This window comes from Myripristis murdjan, chromosome 23, assembly GCF_902150065.1.
Source record: "Myripristis murdjan chromosome 23, fMyrMur1.1, whole genome shotgun sequence".
Taxonomy (NCBI): Eukaryota; Metazoa; Chordata; class Actinopteri; order Holocentriformes; family Holocentridae; genus Myripristis; species Myripristis murdjan.
The window spans coordinates 22600852-22614147 of record NC_044002.1 but is presented as its reverse complement, the minus strand read 5'-3'; the positions used below and the strand labels follow the sequence as shown (position 1 = coordinate 22614147).

At 44.3% G+C, this 13296-nt stretch overlaps 2 protein-coding genes across 2 annotated transcripts; both read right to left on the bottom strand.

The window, feature by feature from the left end:
- Positions 1-449: 449 nt before the first annotated feature.
- LOC115355496 (uncharacterized) lies at positions 450-5579 on the bottom strand. Its single transcript, XM_030046328.1, has 4 exons — positions 5392-5579; positions 2793-3566; positions 2644-2673; positions 450-1392 (listed from the first exon to the last, which is right to left on the bottom strand). Exons 1-4 carry the CDS (start codon positions 5405-5407, stop codon positions 1343-1345), a joined length of 870 nt encoding a protein of 289 aa, XP_029902188.1. The 5' UTR covers positions 5408-5579; the 3' UTR covers positions 450-1342.
- A 1832-nt stretch (positions 5580-7411) lies between these two features.
- Positions 7412-10217, bottom strand: LOC115355601 (golgin subfamily A member 6-like protein 2). The gene is made up of 3 exons (XM_030046456.1): positions 10131-10217; positions 8209-8848; positions 7412-8067 (listed from the first exon to the last, which is right to left on the bottom strand). Exons 1-3 carry the CDS (start codon positions 10215-10217, stop codon positions 7412-7414), a joined length of 1383 nt encoding a protein of 460 aa, XP_029902316.1.
- Between the last annotated feature and the right edge of the window lie 3079 nt (positions 10218-13296).

The window sequence follows — 13296 nt, the reverse complement described above, 5'->3', positions numbered from 1 at the left end:
AGCAGCTCTGAAGTGGTCTGATGTACACAGTGGATCATGTGGATTTGAAATACACCTTGGAATAAAAAAAATAAAAAATCTAAGAGTTGTGTTCAAATGCACAACACACACTGTGTAAATAAGACCACTTCAGAGTTGCTGTGAGGTTTATTTTTTCACTTGGATGGAGCCAGGCTAACAACTCCCATAGACTTCCAGTCTTTATGCTAAGCTAACACAAAATGCTACGTGCAGAGGTGAAAACGGTATCAAACATCTTGTCTCAGTCTGGAGAAGCTGGAAAAAGGGGTATTACGCCCAAAACATCAGAGTATTCCTTTAAACCTGAAGTTGTGTGGCAGGTGATATTGTTAACACTTTGTGATACATGAATACATTTTTCATCTGTCGACCTTCAACATGCCAATAAATTTGAATTGCAAAACGTCAAATAAACAGACCAGTGCGCATCAAGTTTATTCATTTTTATTAAGCAATACTGTTCACTTACATTCTTCCTCCAGTGTAATTTTTTTTTATTTGATATATTTCACTTTCCAAAAGAAAAAAAAAAAAATCAACATAATGAACATGTGAGATCCCTTATGGATTCATGAATAATATTCACCCGATCAGGGAACGATGAGAAAAACAAAACGATATGACAGCATTAAGATGACGGGGGGGGTAAAGGGTGAACTCTACTGTGCTGCTGACCGCACCCTTCTGTAAACTGAAGACGACGTTACAGAGTCCTCTGTGTACAATAACGGTGAAATAGAAGCAGGTACAAGACATTCTTCTGGTTTATACTTAAAAAGAAAAAAAAAAAAAATCACTCCGCAGAGGGTTGATCGCACACAAGGATTGGTCACAACAACGGATTTTTTTACAAAGTGCTTGATTGACCACTCGCTTTACAGAGGACAGAAGAGGGGGGGGAGGAGGTGGCTAAAACTGCAGCTTCAAGGGAGAGAAAAAATTAAATGACAGCTCCTTAAAGATTGTTGTTTAAAAAAAAAAAAAAAAAAAAAAGACCAGTTCTACATGAACAAGCTAAAAAGTCATTATGAGAGGCGATGAAAACAGGTCCGATTAATTAAGGCAGGCTTCTGTAAGGCGTTAAAAAAAGTCCATTGCTGTAAGATCTCAAAGGAGTTAGTCCAAAGTGTCTCAGTGTGGCTTTGTGTGAAGACATCATCCTGAGTGCAGTGTGTGTGTGTGTTTGTGTAGGGGGACTTAAAAATCTGTCCATCTTTCTGTGTTAACGTGTGCGTGTGTGTGTGTGTGTGTGTGTGTGTGTGTGTGTGTGTGTGTGTGTGTGTATGTACTGGTGTGTGTGCGCATCGAGTGTCTCACACTGCTAGGCTGGTTGCTCCAGGTTGTCCTTGTACCAGACCACCTTTTTTGGATCTGAAATAAACACAAAAAAAGACAAAACACAATGAAAAACACGACTCCCTGTCAGGCATCAAAATGTTGCTAAAATGTATTCATGTGCAGCAGCAGCAGCTACAGACTCTGAGACAAAATTTTAACACTAGCAGACTTCGTCCCCACCAAACGCTCTGACTGTCAATCAAATTAAGGCAAAACAGTAGTTCCTGTCACGCTGCTCTCAGGGGTCACATGGGTCCTTCCACAACGTCATCAAATTGAATTTAAATAAATTCAGACCAGCTGACCTTAAATAATAAAAGTGAGAAGGAATAACATCTTAAACCCGCTGAAAATTCTGGATAATTATTTCCCAAATGAACAACTACATATCGATAACAACGCATTACCATTACCAAACTGTCTGGAGCAGAGGTTCCCAACCCAGTCCTCAAGATCCCCGTTCTGCAGGTTTTGGTTTCAGCTCTACTTTAGCACACATGACCCAATTAAGGCCCATGCACCTTCATGCACGCCCTGTTCAGGTAGATCTGCTTCAGCCAATCAGCATGAAGCCCTTAAATGGATCAGGTGTGAAAGAGCAGAGCTGAAACCAAAACCTGCAGGACAGGCGGTCCTTGAGGACTGAGTTGGGGAACACTGGTCCAGAGTCTGGTCTGCTTTGTGTTAATGCAACATAAAGTTATTCTCTCAAGTTTCCACACACTTTCAAATTTCATGACTCGCCAGCAAACATGTTACAGTGGAAACAGCTCATGGTGATCATGGTTACAGTGACCAGTCACACATATGGATACGTGTGAAGTGATTTGGCCAATCTGTTTCTCCAGACGGTGAAAAACCTCCACACACGCTGAGTGAAATATTCGCAGCGCATGCACACCGACAAAACTGTCTTTTGGATTCTGATGTCAACGTCATGCAACACTGAGCAGAGCCAGAGAGTAACAGGAAATAATTTAGAGTTTCTACTTAGTGAATTTTTCCTCCCTACTAATTGAGTGGAGCGTTCTGAGAGGAAACACGCGGGTCAGAAAAGCCTCAAGGTGCCGTGCTGCTTTTGTTTTGCAATCTGCCAGTTCACATCGCAAAGCAAAGCAAAACATGTTTATCCAGTGTGGAGTCGCTTCGTTTTAACTGCGAGACTAAAGACACTGTGACCCGACAACAGAGCAAGGGTTGTTCTTAGTTGCACCTCTTGTTTGCACCATTGTCTGTGTGAAGTGGCGTGGCAACACTGACCAGTTTCTGTGCGAGTCGACTCACCTCTTTGTTTGTTACAGACAGCATTCCACTCTGCGGAGGACCAACAGATAATCACAGTTAGAAGTCACACAGAGAAAAGGCTTTAAAATGTAAAAAACACACACAGTGGAAGCACCCAGACTGTCTCGAATGCTCCTGGAGGCCCTCACCTCGACTGTGATAATTCAAAGCCTCCACTAGATGGCGACAGCTGAGCAGCAGCTTTCCGTTGCTCTCTTCTGCCTCTGGGCGCGGGCCGAGGCTGACCGAGGTAGCGACTGGAGCGGGCGTTTCTTGAGGAGGCAGGAAAGTGCAGCTTGCCTCCTGCTGCGAGCCGGGTGACTCTTTTGCGTCCGTGGGCTGAGGCGGCGGGCCGGAGGCCGCGGACGGCCTCGCCTCGCTGATGAAACTGAGACCCCACTGGTTCTGTAGCAGCACTCCGATGGCGGGCCGGTCCTCCTCCAGACCCCCGCCCGCGGCCCCCGCCTTCACCTTGGAGGCGTAGCTGACGGCGGGCTGCAGCTTGGCGGGGCTGTCCTGCACCGGGAAAGCGGGTGGGGGCTTGAGCAGCGACAGACTGTCCTCCACCCACCGCTCCTTCTGGTTTGCCTTCGGGGGCCGGTCGCCCGCGCGGCCGACCCCCTTCTGGCTTTCCCTGCGAAGGCCGCGGCCTTTGTGCTGACCCCTGCGCTCCTTTTCCCTGCGGAAGGCAAAAGCGTGTGCGGGTCCGTTTAGGTCGCCCTCGGGGGTCCCGGGCGAGAGCTGTCGGGGCTGCTGGTCGCCCCCGGTGATGCACCCTCCACCCCCTCCGCCTCCACAGTTGCCCGAGCCGGGGGACAGGCGGCGGTTGCGTATGTGCGGCTCTGAGTTGGTGGCTGAAACGAGGACTGCTGGGTCACACAAGGCGTCGGACTCACACACAGTGTTGCTGGCTTCCCATGTACCTGCAAGGGAGGAAACACCGTCTCAAGTCATGCCTGTTCTTGTCTGAATCTGGTTAGAAAATCTAATCGCCTGAAATGATAGCACATACTTGGGACCTGTTTTTCCACACTACTTCAGTCAAATGAGAGGTACAAATCAAGTGCTGTGGATTATCAGCCCAGAGTCACTAATCAAGATATTTCCCCACCATGTCAACTCAAACCACCCACATCAACTACACAACCCAACAATATACCAAAGTTCAGTTTGCTTTAAAATGGAGGGATCGAGCCACAACAGCAAAACTCCCAGGTGTCTGATAATCACACGGTCAAAACCGAGCAGCAGATCAGATTTCACATTTTAAAGCTGAAAACAGTCGGTCACCAGTGGCCACCATATCACCAAGTTTCAGTTCCTTACAGATTTACTAACTTTTTTTAATCCAATTTGGGTCAATTTAACTCGAGTACTTTAAACCTCCTGAAGATGATTCTAATAAAACAGGACACGCAACATACCAAATACAAGGTAATTATGTTGTATATACACAGGCGTGTTTTCTTGCTTGCTGAAGGAAAAAAGAAAAGCGTTAATTGTGTATTTTGGAGACGTTGCACAAACACCGCCGGGGGTCGAGGTGACCCCAAAGAGAACAGGAGGGGTATTAATGTTATCCAGACCCAGAGACCAAGAGACACAGCCCCGGTTTACGGTCCAGAGTCGCCAGACGTCATCGGGAACCGTGACGGAAATTTCGAAAAACTTAAATTAAAAATTCATTATTTTATCAATGCACATACAGCAGAACTTTCTGGGAAGATGTCCAGCATTTTGTACAAAGAAATACAGGAAGAACGATCATTTTTCAGGAAAAAAAAAAAAACATTTTAATTTATTTTGATGATCAGACTGTAGAGAAAGATATATGTTTTTTCTGTCAGTTCATTTTGAGTTTGGGAAAATTTCATATCCATAAAAACAAATGGGCCAAATCTAAACCAAACAATTTAGTACTTTTTAGAAAAGAAGTGCTACGTTATGCTGCCACAATTAAAGACATTAAAAATCAGAAAGCTGCTAAAACATATGCTATCGTGGAGAAATTTTGTGGAAGTGATCTGTAAAATCCTTTTTCTGTTGGTTATTTCTTTTTTTGCTCATGGCACCTAGTACCCCTTGTATGTTTGTAAATATGTATTGTTATGCGTGGAGTGACAAATAAAATAAAAAAAATAAAATAAAATAAAAATAAATAATAAAAAATAAAATAAAAATTATAAATAAAAATAAATAATAATAAATAATAAATAAAAAATAAAATAAAAATAATAAATAAAAATAAAATAATAATAATAAAATAATAAAATAAAATAAAAAAAAATTCAAAAGAAAAAAAAAAAGAGAGAAAGGAAAAGGAAAAGAGGTAGGAGAAAAAAGAAAAGAGCTGTCTCCGGCCATGTTTGTCACGCGACTATCAAAATGTTGTGAATCACGGCTGCGACACCGGCGGCTCGCGAGCGGCGGCGGCGCGGCGCTAGCGGACTTAGCCGAGCGAGCGGCGTTACGACACGGCGGCTCCGGCGTGACGCTGCCGCTCGCCCGGCCGGCTCTCACGGCGGCGACCCGGCCGGACGAGAGCGAAACACGGCGACGAAGCCCGCGGCCGTGTGGAAAATCTTTACTTCACCGTTTTTGAGAGCCGGCGGCCGCCCAGCGTCGCGGTGAGCCGCAGCCGAAGTTTCGTAAGCCTCCATTCAAAACGGCGAGCAGGCGGCTAACGGGCTAGCGCCGCGGCTAGCGCCCACAGAGAGGCCGGAGCCGAGCCGAGCCGAGCCGTCCTACCTGTTTTGATATGCATTTCTCTGCGCGTCTCGTCTGGCTGGAGCTGAACCGTTCGGCGGCTGGTTGTTTTTTGTTGTTGACAGCGTTCAGATAACGTCGGCTCGCTGGAGGAGTCTTGTGGTCACCCGGAAGCGACACGGATTGTGGGAGGAAGCGGAAGTCCCCCTCGCCCTAATGGGTCCGGGCGGCAAACTTGGAGGGAAAATTTGAACGCGTTCGTTCTGCGACGGTCACGTGGGAGCAGCGCCGCGCGGCTCATCATGTGACACCGCAGACCGCGCACAAGAAAAAAAAAAAAAAAAAAAAAAAAACCCTCACTGCGTTCCAATACCCATACTACCATACTATTTAGTAGGGAAAAAAAGAATTAGTATGTCCCAATACATACTAAACTGCATACTTTGTAAGGGCAGCTGCAGTACATACTAAAAGTAAAAAGTATAAGTATGCGATTTGGAACGCAGGGCCTTTGTATTCATGTCTGCAGTTTCTGCCTCACAAAACAACAACAAAAAAAAGCTATCAAACAATGAACTTACGCAATATTGTCATTTTTACTCAATCAGTTTACTGTCATATATTTGTTTACGCTTGTTTTTATGTGTGCATGTTTTTTTCTTTTATGCTGTGCGGGCAGTGCATTTTACATTATTTTATTCTATTAAAATTATAATTGTATTATTATTTTATTTTATTTTATTATTTTTATTTTAATATTTTTATATATTTTATTTATTTTATCCTATTTTGTTTTATTATTATTATTATTATTATTATTATTATTATTATTATTATTTACTTTATCTGATTTTATTTTAATTGATCTTATCTTATTTTATCGTGTTATCCTACTGTGTTTTTTACCTTTTTATTCTGCTTTTGTTGTGCTATTTTGTGGTGTTTTATCTTGCTGTGCAGCACTTTGGAAAAGCTTGTGTTTGTTAAATTGTGCTATATAAATAAAGTGGATTGGATTGTTTTTGTTTTATTTCTTCTTTTAGTTGGGTTTGTTTTGTTTTTGCTGCATTTCTCTCTTTTGCACTAATTTCAGTTTTAATGACTCAACGCTTCATCTTTTTGTAAACACTGTCGTTATGTCTTTGTTCGTGACTTTTACAGATTGACAGAAACGGACCTCGTAGGCTACAGTTAGCCCCTTCAGCCAGAAGTGAATTTTAAAAACCTTGTATACCCTGATTATCTTTTTCATTATCTTTGTCATACAGCCAAAACACTGAAAATGTACATTACATTTACCCTTTGTCAGAGTCAGAATCAGAGATACTTTATCGATCCCAAACCGGGTCATTTGCTCATATTCTCAAGAGAAAAATGATGAGAAACACCAAAGTCAATAAGAAATCTGAAAATGTGTCTTTTGTCAAAAAAGTATCTGTACTACCAATAAGTGTGTGCATTTATCCTACTTGTGCAGCCTAGCTATTAAAAAAGTATGTGCAACATGTGCATTCTGTCTACAAATTTGCATTAATCCTACAGAATATTACAACAGTAAATACAGAAATAAGAAAATGACGATATCTACAAGGTATACCTATATATTTAGTGTATATACAGGGATACTGCACTGTTGAACAGGTATGAAATTATTGCACAGTTAAATGGTTAAATAAACAGACGAATAGTGTGCAGCTGTGCAGTCTGTTAATTCAGGCTTTCTGACATACCTCTCCATGGGAGGGTGCCTTTATTACTCCATGAACTACAATGTGTGAGAGAAAAAATTTACAATTTATTCCTCTCCTATCAAAATAACCAGGAATATATTCAATATCTGTGATGTCTCCATGGCCAGTTTATTTTATATCTTTGTATACAGTTAAAGTTATTTATAGAGGTATTTGGAAAGACGCATATCGAACTAGAAACTGAATAAAAATGAGTTTGTCAGATTCCCTGCTCACTGAAGCACGGGATCTGAATTCATCAAATGACAAGAAGCGAGGTGACGGCCAGAGGAATGTTTTTTCCTTCATTTTATGTTTTATGTTCCTTCATGTTATGTTAAATGAACCGAGCGGCTCAGTTTAAAGTCGGTGTTTTGACCTCGTGGAGGGAATGACAGCGAGCACAAACGCAGTGCACAGTCCCGTCCGATGTGACGCCACGTTTTGCCGCAGGGTGCCGAGCGTGTCGTCTTCCTCTCACCGCTCCTCTCACCTGTGAGCCTCGGCGGGCTGCTCCTGCCGCTCCCCTGCCGGCTTTCCTCTTCGACCTCTGAGGCGTGAAACCTCCCTCCTCCACGAGTCAGCTGGCTCCGTTCCTCACCTGCACTCTTCTCTCCGCCTGCCTCGCTCTCCCCTGGCCCTGCACCTCCTGCTTTGCCGCGACTCTCCCCGTCCGCCCGCCACCTGTATCTGTTTCTGAGCGTCTGGGACCTTACGGTGTCTCCTCTGGTCCACCTGCTCTGGACTCGGCTCCTTGATTCGTGCCTCTGTCCTCGCTGCTCCCTCGCGGCGAACCCTCTATCGTCTCGGCCCCTGGGCTTCAGCTCGTTGGTTTTCTCCTCCCAAACGTCCCACTGCTGCTTGTCTTCGTGTCTCCACCGAGGCTGCGAGTCCCTCGGTCCCTGAGCTGTTTCACTCCTGTCTGTGGCTTCCTGCCCTGTAGCCTCATTCCCTGCATGCTCCTTGTGCTCCACATCTGTAAGACAAACTACAAAGCAAGTTTCAACGCACAAAGACAACATGGCATACAGTGGAGAGGAAGCATATCTACTAGCCTTATGGCAAATGAATCAATGAATCAGTGAATGAGCTAAGAGAATAACAACAGAACTGACTGGGAACTGCTCACCCTGCATACCTGAGCGCTCATTTTCCAGTGCCATCTGTTGGGAAGTCCTCACTTCTCTCAAGTCACTGTCATCCTTTCTCGGAGTTGTCTGTGCCTCCTCTGCACTGTGGCTCTTGTGCGTTTTGTTTGTCCTCTGCTCCTTTCCCGTAAAAAACACAGTTTTCTCCGTTCCATTCCTTCCCAAACCACATTTCCCCGGGGTGCCGTCCTCTCCCCCGTCACTCCCGCCGCCAGTCCTTTCTGCTTCCTCTGCGGACGGCCCGGCCTGTTCCGCGGACGTGTTTGTCTCCTGACCGCCTGTTTTGTTTCCCTCACCTCTCTGCGACTCCCTCTGCCTGCTGATGTCCTCCGTCCCCGGGGACTGTGCCCGTCCTCCGGCGTCTCCCTCTCTGCTCTTTTTGCTCTTTGACCCCTTACAGCTCGTCGGCTTCGTAGCCCGACACTCCACCTCTCCCTCATCCCTGTCGTCTGCCTCCTGCTTCACTGCCAACCTGTCACCAGTCATTCTGGCTTTAGTGTATTTCACATTATAAAAACAGCGGTAGCGCTGGCGGGCCTGTTTTTTACATTCGTTATCTCTTGGGCCGCCGTGGTTGAAGTTCTTGGTGTCTCTTGCCCTCCACTGCCTCGTTTGCCTGAACTATGAGATGACAAAACAGCTTTCTCAGACACACAGATGGGCGACAAATTAAAGGAAAGTCCAACAAGGTGTTTCAGTGAGTTATTAGGCCACCGCGAGCCGCTAGGACAGCCCGACCGCTCCTGTTTGGCACAGATTTTCCAAGTTTCTGAAGCTCCACCGGAGGGACGGAGCTCCGTTATTCCAAAGATATTCCCTCATTTGGTGTTTTGCTGTCTGTCGCGTCTAACACATCACTCCAAAACCTCCCACACAGGTGTTCAGCTGGCTTGAGAAGTGACGAGTGCAAAGGCCACAGCAAATGATTTGCACAATTTTCATCCATTCACTAGCTGCATTTACAGGGACCCTAATAATCCACTATTAATTTTAAGATTAATAACCCAATCAGAATAAAAATGCCTCATGTGACCACCTCAGTCAGAAGAGACTGGCCTGATCAGGACTTTTCAATCAGGTTGACAGGGCTGCTGTAAACCTTTGATAATCTGTTCAAAAGGTAAATATTGGCGCCGAATATCCATGCAAACTCTTAATCTGATGGTTTCTCTCTGGTTGGAATAAATCCTTTCTCTCTGCTCATGTTTGTTCTACATCGGGGGAACATCAGGTGACGTGATGAGTTTCCGGGAGCGACAGAAACACAACAGCTCTGTGGCTGATGACAACTTTCTTGTTGTAAAGACGAAATCTTTAAAGGATTGTTGATCAAAAGGCTGGGAACCACGAGACGTTCAAACAAGTTGTGTGAAAAGACCCAACCATCGAGCAAATCACAAAGCTGCTGGAAAAGTCTGAAGGCTGCCTGTTATAAGAATAAAAGTCCAAACCAGCCGGCCAGGTTTCATTTTTACAGTCTGATGGACGACCTGATGGGGGCGCCACCACTGGCCAACGTGACTCAGCCTGGATTGTATTTATATTTCCAGCAGATTAGACGCTTCACAGCAGGTGGGGCCGCTTTGCGCTTGTCAAAAAATTTCTATTCTGAAGTTTGTATTGATTTGCAGTGAACGTTTCCCCCACATCTCTGCAGACCGGCGCCACTCAACTCTCAAAAGTGCATTTGTCTTTGTAATAAAGGCTTTATACTGCAGCCCTGCTATAATATAATATTCCCCTCAGTGTGCAGGATCCTTTGGCAGAGTGAAGCTCCATCCCCCCAGCAGAGTTACAGAGACCGGGAGAATCACCGCCCAGGAGCAGTGAAGCTGGTCTGGAGGCCACCCTGTGTTGCTTTGTCCTTTAATTTGACAGCCACCTGTCACAGGTATATACCCACCGTCTCCTCATGCAGCGTATCCTCCTGTTGGCGTCGGCCAAAGACCTCCGAGGTGCACCGGGCGTGGAGTTTGTCTCCGTCCATCATCTCGACTGCACAGGTTGGGGGTAAACTCTTCCTGCCGTCCAGTTCTTCCTCTGGGGCTTGAGGCTGTGTAGTGAAGCGGGATGAGGTGGGTCAGGCTAGTTGCTTGTCCTCATTTGTCCTTTAATTATTTTATATTCACATTTGTCCCTCCTGTTATCTTTGGGATCAGGTGTTTTTGCCTCATGACTTTTCCTAATTTAATGGGTTAGACCAGTGGTTCCTAAGCCAGTCCCCAAGCCCCCCCCCCTGTCCTTGAGGTTTTGGTTCCAGCTCTACTTTTGCACACCTGACCCAATTAAGGCCCATGCACCTTCATGCATGCCCTGTTCAGGTAGATCTGTTTCAGCCAATCAGCATGAAGCCCTTAAACGGAACAGGTGTGAAAGAGCAGAGCTGGAACAAAAACCTGCAGGACAGGGGGCCTTGAGGAACGGGTTGGAAACCACCAGGTTAGACATCCCTCTACTTTAGGCCCTCAGCTAACATAACCACAGCTACAGTGACATAACCACACCTACAGTGACATAAGCACACCTGTAGTAACATAACCACACACCTGTAGTAACATAACCACACCTGTAGTGACAAAACCATTCACCTGTAGTAACATAACCACACACTCCTGTAGTGACATAACCACACACCTGTAGTAACATAACCACACACTCCTGTAGTGACATAACCACACACCTGTAGTGACATAACCACACCTGTAGTAACATAACCACACCTACAGTGACATAACCACACACTCCTGTAGTGACATAAGCACACCTGTAGTGACATAACCACACCTGTAGTAACATAACCACACCTACAGTGACATAACCACACACTCCTGTAGTGACATAAGCACACCTGTAGTGACATAACCACACCTATAGTGACATAAGCACACCTGTACTAACATAAGCACACCTGTAGTGACAGAACCACACCTGTAGTAACATAACCACACACTTGTAGTAACATAACCACACCTGTAGTAACATAACCACACACTCCTGTAGTGACATAACCACACACCTGTAGTGACAGAACCACACCTGTAGTAACAGAACTACACCTGTAGTGACAGAACCACACACCTGTAGTGACATAACCACACACCTGTAGTGACATTACCACACCTGTAGTAACAGAACCACACCTGTAGTAACATAACCACACCTGTAGTGACAGAACCACACACCTGTAGTGACAGAACCACACACCTGTAGTAACATAACCACACACTCCTGTAGTGACATAACCACACACCTGTAGTGACATAACCACACCTGTAGTGACAGAACCACACCTGTAGTAACAGAACTACACCTGTAGTGACATAACCACACACCTGTAGTGACATTACCACACCTGTAGTGATAGAACCACACACCTGTAGTAACAGAACCACACACCTGTAGTAACATAACCACACCTGTAGTAACATAACCACACCTGTAGTAACATAACCACACCTGTAGTGACAGAACCACACACCTGTAGTGACATAACCACACCTGTAGTAACATAACCACACCTGTAGTAACATAACCACACCTGTAGTGACAGAACCACACACCTGTAGTAACATAACCACACACCTGTAGTAACATAACCACACACTCCTGTAGTGACATAACCACACCTGTAGTAACATAACCACACACCTGTAGTAACATAACCACACACTCCTGTAGTGACATAACCACACCTGTAGTAACATAACCACACACTCCTGTAGTGACATAACCACACCTGTAGTGACAGAACCACACTTGTGACAGAACCACACCTGTAGTAACATAACCACACCTGTAGTGACAGAACCACACTTGTGACAGAACCACACCTGTAGTAACATAACCACACCTGTAGTGACAGAACCACACACCTGTAGTGACATAACCACACACCTGTAGTGACATTACCACACCTGTAGTGACAGAACCACACACCTGTAGTGACATAACCACACACCTGTAGTAACATAACCACACCTGTAGTGACAGAACCACACACCTGTAGTAACATAACCACACCTGTAGTGACAGAACCACACACCTGTAGTAACATAACCACACCTGTAGTGACAGAACCACACCTGTGGTAACATAACACACCTGTAGTGACATAACACACCTGTGGTAACATAACACACCTGTAGTGACATAACCATCTAAAATTGTGGCTGATTTTGGTATGAAGGGGGAAAAAAACACAACATATCAGTCTTTAATTTTGACTTGACCTCTTTTTCTGTCAGTTGTGTGATTAAATTATTAATCAAATAGTCTAGGTCATTGATTAATGCAAACTGATGATTAGTTAATTCGTTTTAAGCACAGCCTTAGTCGCTAATTAACGCTTGGCAACATCTTAATAAAAAGTAAGTTAAAAATATAAATAAATAAAACGTATCAAATAACGGCAGATAAATATAGCTGTCCTTGCTATTAGAATGAATTAATAGTAAAAAATAAAACAGCTAAGTGGCATTTTTAGTTTTATCACTGTGACCTCAAGCCAGTAAACAAAAACAAACATTGGCTCATAAAAAAAAAAACAAGCTAACCTAACGTCCTGCTGGTTTTCTAAGCTAGGCGAGAGAAATATCTTAAAATATGACAGAAAAACTCAAATCTTACCTTTTCACCTAATGTGTCGTCCATGCAAGTGGATTAAAAAATCGGGACGGATGGATATATCTGTGGATGTTTTACAAGCAGCAGATCGCAGGTTTAGTTTAATTTATTTTTTCAGAAAAAAGAAGTTTAAGCTTGTTTATATTTGAACGAGGTTAGAAGCAGAACCGCAGGCATCACATTCTTTTTTTTTGAATGAAAATAAAGTTGTTTAAATCCCTCTTTCACACACACGCACACACACACATCTCCCTGTCTCTCTGTATTCAAGATGAATCAACAGAAATAAATAAGGTCGGATGTGGTTTAATTCGCCTCCATACCGGTGTTTTCAGACAGGGCCAATGATTTTTGTAAAGCCTATATACTCAGATAATTATTACTCTGTTCAAATGACATTAAATTAATTGGTTAAGCTATAAAAGCGCGTTATGGCTCATTAAAAC